Source organism: Peromyscus leucopus, chromosome 2 (genome assembly GCF_004664715.2).
Source record: "Peromyscus leucopus breed LL Stock chromosome 2, UCI_PerLeu_2.1, whole genome shotgun sequence".
NCBI lineage: Eukaryota > Metazoa > Chordata > Mammalia > Rodentia > Cricetidae > Peromyscus > Peromyscus leucopus.
The window spans coordinates 92,650,474-92,656,848 of record NC_051064.1 but is presented as its reverse complement, the minus strand read 5'-3'; the positions used below and the strand labels follow the sequence as shown (position 1 = coordinate 92,656,848).

The 6,375-nt window shown below is 46.1% G+C and overlaps 1 protein-coding gene across 1 annotated transcript; it reads left to right on the top strand.

Moving 5' to 3' along the window:
- The first annotated feature begins 569 nt into the window (after nucleotides 1–569).
- On the top strand, nucleotides 570–5,931 carry LOC114698354 (cyclin-dependent kinase 4 inhibitor B). Its single transcript, XM_028876992.2, has 2 exons — nucleotides 570–964; nucleotides 4,362–5,931. Exons 1-2 carry the CDS (start codon nucleotides 833–835, stop codon nucleotides 4,620–4,622), a joined length of 393 nt encoding a protein of 130 aa, XP_028732825.1. The 5' UTR covers nucleotides 570–832; the 3' UTR covers nucleotides 4,623–5,931.
- The last annotated feature ends 444 nt before the right edge of the window (nucleotides 5,932–6,375 follow it).

The window sequence follows — 6,375 nt, the reverse complement described above, 5'->3', positions numbered from 1 at the left end:
CAGGGATCTTAAATTCTTAAGATCTGCGTTTGAGTGTGTGATGTTATCTCTGTCTCTAAAACATTATTTTTTAACTTCAGAATTACAACCACAGCTCAAGGGGGAGGGAAAAAAAAAACTTTAAACACACACAAAACGGGATTCTTGGAACGTTTTACTATTTTATCATGGCTGACTAAATAGGAAGACATGGCCAAAAGAAAATAGCTGTCTCTGGTGCAAGTACCACCTAGGTAGAGATAACTAGCCTCGCATGACAGATGTCACTTTCAGACATCTTCAGAAAGTCGGAATTGTTTAGCCCTACAGGCTTTCTTTCGATTACTCGATTGCAAGGGTGCGATTAACGTCTCCAGAGCGAAACCCGCAGGCCTGGACTAAATACAGGCCTCTGCTCCGCCTGCTGGGTGCAGAGGCTCAACTTTTTCAAAAATAGCCAACCGGCCCGGACTCCGGAGCTCGACCTTTTCTGCGCATGCCTCTCGGATCTTCCGATGCTGGGTCACCGCCCCCACATTCGTCTCGCTACGTCACCAGTGGTGGGCGGTGTTATCTAGGGGCGTGGTCTGAGGGGGCGGGGGCCGGCGGCGGTGCTGAACGCCAGCCGCTGCTTATTGCCCGCGGGCTCCCCACCGCGCCCTCGTCGGCTGTGCGAGCGGTGCGATTCCCAGGCGCTAGCGCTCGAGCCGGTGCGCTCCCAGGGCAAGCACCGAAGCTGCTGGATCCCCGGGGAGCGAAGGAGCCGCTCCCAGACCAGGCTGCTGCCATCTCACGGCCAGCGGAGGACCATCCCTGCCGCTCCGCGTCGGGGCTGCCAGAGGAGGACAAGGACATGCTGGGCGGCGGCAGTGACTCGGGCCTGGCCACCGCCGCGGCGCGGGGGCAGGTGGAGACGGTGCGGCAGCTCCTGGAAGCCGGTGCGGATCCCAACGCCATCAACCGCTTCGGGAGGCGCCCAATTCAGGTAGCGGGGCCTCACCGGCAGGGGGCGCAAGAGCGCGGTGCCCTCCGCGGCTGCAAGTTGTGACCGGGCACACCTGGGCCGCTGGCTTGTGCCTCTCCTGTGCAGCCCAACAAGAGGCAGGTTTTGAAAGATCAAAAATTCTGGAGGAAAAAAAAAAAGTGAAAAGACCCACTCTACTTGCTTGGCTTTTTCTTTGTTCTGAAATACTGGGTCTGGAACCTACGGCCCCGTACGTGCTGGGCCAGTGCGCTACCCTTGAGCAATATCCCCAGCCTCCAGATCTTTGTAATGGTGGGAAAATACCAATATTTATTCTGATATCTTACAATCATAGATGCAAGGCCGACATTCGGGGAGCGAAGTGGGGAAGGAAGGGTCAGATAGAGAGGACCACATGATAAAGAGGAGTGAGATTACCAGTTACACGGCCCGGATTCAAGGAATTCCACAAACTTGTAGCGTGTGAAGGGAGAGCATTCACTGTGAACTTGTAAACAATGGTATGAATCCTTTCTATTCTTTTTCCCTCATAAACCAAATCGCGTTCACAGGACTAATGATTTCTCAAACCCAGCACTTAATTCTTTGTATGCGGGCAGTAACTGTGTAGTTTTTCACTGTTTAATACAAACATGCAAGCACTCCCTACAGAACTGTTGGGTCCTTTCAGAATGACGAGGAGGTTCCCTAAACGTTCTCTTAATTTGTTCAGTGTTTTCTAATCCTACTTTAATTAGTATTGACTTTATTTCTTGAAGATCTAACAATGGTTTTGTGGTCTGTTGATTATTACAGTCGCCTTTGCTGTTCACCTCACCATCCCTCTATGGGACTAAGGAAATGAGGGCTCTTGTTAATAGCGTGAATTTTTAAGAAAATATTCATCCCTCTCGAATTTTCAGAAAAAGGAGATGTTTAACAAAAGAATATTTTTCGAGCAACAAAAATATTGTCAATTGATTATAAAGACCTTATAAAAACAGATTTTCTTATTTACTATCTTATTTTCTTTACTGAGAACTTTTAAATCTTCCTTTTGCAGCTGCAAAAATAACCTTTACTCCACTAAAAGAAATAACAAGATTGTTATATTTCTTGAAGGAAGGAAGGAATGTTTCTAATGTTCATGTGATAAAAACTGGCACATGAACACTGCCTCTCACTTGATAAAAAACTGACCTCTGCCTCTCACTCCATTTGTAAATTTCAAAGCCATAGGCCCACAAGAACCAGTGACTGTTCAGGACAATTAGATACCAAAAACTGTTTTATTACTAATTTAATATTTGCATAGTGTACAAAATAACTGCTATGGGATTACATCTCCAAAACATCAGGTTTTTTTTTTTCCCTAAATTACGCATCTTTATGATTTAACAGCTACCAGCCAAGCTTTTTATAGACTTTTTATATAGAAAAATACTACTTAACATTAAGTTTTTTATACAGTGTAAATGACTATTAATTTCATATTACAATGTATTGCTCTAAACTTTCCACTGTATACCACACACTGGGTTAAAATGTTATAAGATGCTAAACATTTACAAGTAATTTGTTTCCATAATGTATAAGAAGCTTAGAATATGAACTTCCCACTGATCTCCACTTGTAAGATCAGAATATATTCAGTTTGTGAGCACAGACATACATGACACTGAAAGAACAAAACCTTTTTTAAATCTGACTTGCTTTTTGTTTTCTCCTCTAAAGCACTCCACTAACTTCTTTAAAAAAAAAAAAAAAAAGCAACAGTAGAGTACCTAGTTTATAGGGTGTCTTAGTTTTGCTTTCTATAGCTGTGATAAACACCATGACCTAAAGAAACTTGGAGAGAAGGGGGGTCATTTGGCTTACACTAAAATGCTACAGTGCATCACTGAAGTCAAGGCTGGAACCTGGAGGCTGGAACCGAAGCAGAGATCATGGAAGAACACGGTTTACTGGCTTGCTTCTCAGACTCAAGTTTAGCCACCTTTCTCACACCTTCCAGGACCACCTGTGGGATGGCACACCTAGAGTGGACTGAGCCCTCCCACATCTACCAGTAATCAAGAAAATGTCCCACAGACTTGCCTACACAGGCCAGTCTGATGGAGGCTTTTCTCAGTTGAGGTTCCTCTTCCCAAATGACTAGTTTGTGTGTGTTGTTGACAAACTAATCAGCATATATAGTTAGACCGAGAGGGATAAAGGAAGCAGCCTAAAAAAACAATATAAAACTTTATAAAGCCTGGCTCTGGTGTCCTGCCTTCAAGATATACTAGGGCAGTGTTGGCACACAGCTTGTGAGTGTAGCCATCCAACACCTGATTTGACTAAAGGTCCACTCCACAAGATGGAACCCATACCCAACACAGCTTTGGTGACCATGAACCAGAACTAAATAGCCCAGGGTCCTAGGGGAACACAGATAGTACTGTGGTGGTGGGAGTGGGGGGATAAAATGACTCATACTGACATCTGCTATACTCATAAATCAGTGCCTTGCTCCTCCATCATCAGAGAAACTTCCTCCTGCAGCAGACATACAGAGCACATACAGAGACAGACATTATGCAGAGACTGGGAGACCTTGAAACACACAGTGTTTCCATCAAATCCCTCCCCTCAGGGCTCAGGGAACCCTGCAGAAGAAGAAGCAGAAAGAGTGTAAGAGCCAGAGGAGATGGAGGACACCGAGAAATCAGTGACCTCTAAATCAACATGAGCAAAGCTCATATGAACTCACAGAGACTGAGGCAGCATGCTCAGGGCCTGCAGGGGTCTGCACCAGGTCCTCTGTGGATATATTACGGCTTCCAGCTTAGTGTTTTTAAAGGATTCCTGTGTGAACAAGTAGGTCTCTGAGTCTTATGTCTTCTCTTGGGCTCTTTTCCTTCTGTTTATTTTGTCCAATTCCAATGTATTAGGTTTTATTTTATTTTGTTATTAATATCCCTTAGAAGCCTGGATATTTGTTTTCTAACAAGAGACAGAAAGGGAGTCGGTCTGGATGAGGGGAGGTGGGAGGGGACTGGAGGAGTAAAGGCAAGGGAAACCATAATCAGGTTAAATTATGTGAGGGAAAAAGTCTATTTTCAATAAAAGGGGGAAAATAAAAAATAAATAAAAATCCCGGTTCAAACTGCGCTAAGAAATCACTTAAAATAAATCCCTGCTGTCCAGTACTACAAATAAGCAAATTGTCTGCCCTTTTTGTCGCCTCACCTATGGAGAATAAAATAGAATCTATTTTGAGTTCAGCCTAGGCTGTAACAGGTCGGGAGTGGATTTACGCAGGCAAATGAGAAGCCAGACACCTGAGGCTTGTCAGTTCCTTGGGGGGGGCCGTGCCCCACCAGCTCCACTCTCCAGACTCACCCTGAGCGCGCTCTCTCTCTCCCTTCCCCCGCAGGTCATGATGATGGGCAGCGCCCAGGTGGCAGAGCTGCTGCTGCTCCACGGAGCCGAACCCAACTGCGCCGACCCCGCCACTCTCACCAGACCCGTGCACGATGCGGCTCGGGAGGGCTTCCTGGACACGCTGGTGGCGCTGCACAGGGCAGGGGCGCGGCTTGATGTGTGTGACGCCTGGGGCCGCCTGCCGGTGGACCTGGCTGAAGAACAGGGCCACCGTGACATTGCGAGGTATCTGCATGCTGCCACTGGAGACTGATGGCAGCAGGTTCGCTCAGCCTCCTGCAAGGACTTTTTTTCACCCCACCACCATCTAGGCAGACTGCAAGCGTGAAGGGGAACTCGGCAGAACCGGCAAGCCTTCCAAAACTCAAAGCCTATCCAGGAAGGCAAAGCCAATCAGAAATAACTTCCCAAGTGTTTTCCTGCATCTGGGTCTAGCCCTCTGTTCTCACCCAGAAGCCAAAGGGATCACCAATTTGATTTAGTCTTGTGTGAAGTTCCCTGGGCCCTTTACCTTTCAGGACATGGTGTAAAATAACAAGGGAAGTTCTTGAATCTCCACAACATGATGTTGCAGTGGGAAGTGGAGAGCGTGGTGATAGATATTTGGGAGGTAACAGTCAGTACCTTCCCCTGTGAACTCCCAATGTAGATGATCCCCAGGCTAGGGGGAAACCCTGAAGACGAGATGAGCAGCACTGAAGTGCCCCTGGGGCTTTAAGCACTGTGTCACGTCATGCCTGGTGATTCACCTGCAAAATGGCATTCTGCTGAAAGTGAGGACTCGTCCCCAGCTCCACCTGGAAGATGACAGCAGATGTTGCTAAACTCTGTGAACCACGGTTGCTTAATGGTCTGGTTCCTGACAGACTCAACCTACACAAAGTCCAGTGGTGAATCGTAGTATGTAGCAATTTGCTCTATGTAAAATAGTTTAGGAACCCCTCTAGGAACTTCCTACTTTTGAGTTCTTTAGAAACAGTGTATTTAATGAGTTACACTTTTAACAGTGTTAACTTCTTCTGGTCCTCAGCAGAGGTGAAGTGCAGCTTGTTTTTGTTTGGTTGGTTTTCCTTCCTTCTTTCCTTTTTAAGGCAGTGCTTTCCACTTGTAGCTCAAGCTAACCTCAAGTCCTGGTACCCCTGCCTTAGCCTCCTAAGGACTGGGCTTGTAGCAGGCACCCCTTCTTTAGTACAGATCCCTAGGGAAACAGTGACATGTGGCACACTCCTAGTGGCAGTGCACACCCTGCTTTCGTCCTCTTTATTTCTCTGTTCACTGTTTCCTGTATAGTGTCTCAGGAGAACTACGCTGGGGTCCTTTTAAACGAGAGACGCACTTACCCTAGTCAGTTACCTTGGGCTACTGCCTAAAGGTTAGGAAAAAGAGGTTGAGATGAACTTACTGAAATTGAATGACAACTTGTGGGCTGCCTTGCTACTTGTCTACTGAACAAATTGTGGGTACTCTGTGGGGCTTCCATTGTGACTTAGCTCATTTTACAGCATTGAAACAATTGATACATCCATGTTTTAATAAAGAATAAACAGCATAGATAGACTCCATGATGTGAATAATCTGGCGTTATTTCCAAGGCTGGAGAGATGGCTCAGATTCTGAGCACTCATATCAGGAGGCTCACAACCACCTGTAACTCCAGCTCCAAGGAAGGTCAATATCTCTGCCTCCACAGGCACCTTCATTCATGTTCATACACACACACACACACACACACACACACACACACACACACACACACTTTTTTAAAAAAGCTCAAATAAATGTGGGGCCTGGAGAGAGGTCTCAGTGATTAAGAGCCTTTGCTGTTCTTCTAGAGGACCCATTCAGTTCCCAGCAACCATATCAGGTCCAGGATATTATGACCTCCAACAGGACCCATACATGGCATACACTTGAATATTCACACCAATTTTTAGAAAATTAATGTATTTCCATGGGCTTACCACTAACTCCCAAATGTTAAAAGATTCAAAAGTGGGTTGGGGATT

Bases quoted from the DNA above. Each gene is read 5' to 3' on its own strand.
- LOC114698354 (XM_028876992.2), top strand. From the start codon at position 833: ATGCTGGGCGGCGGCAGTGACTCGGGCCTGGCCACCGCCGCGGCGCGG. The intron at 965-4,361 runs GTAGCGGGGCCT...CTTCCCCCGCAG, and splicing joins TCGGGAGGCGCCCAATTCAG to GTCATGATGATGGGCAGCGC.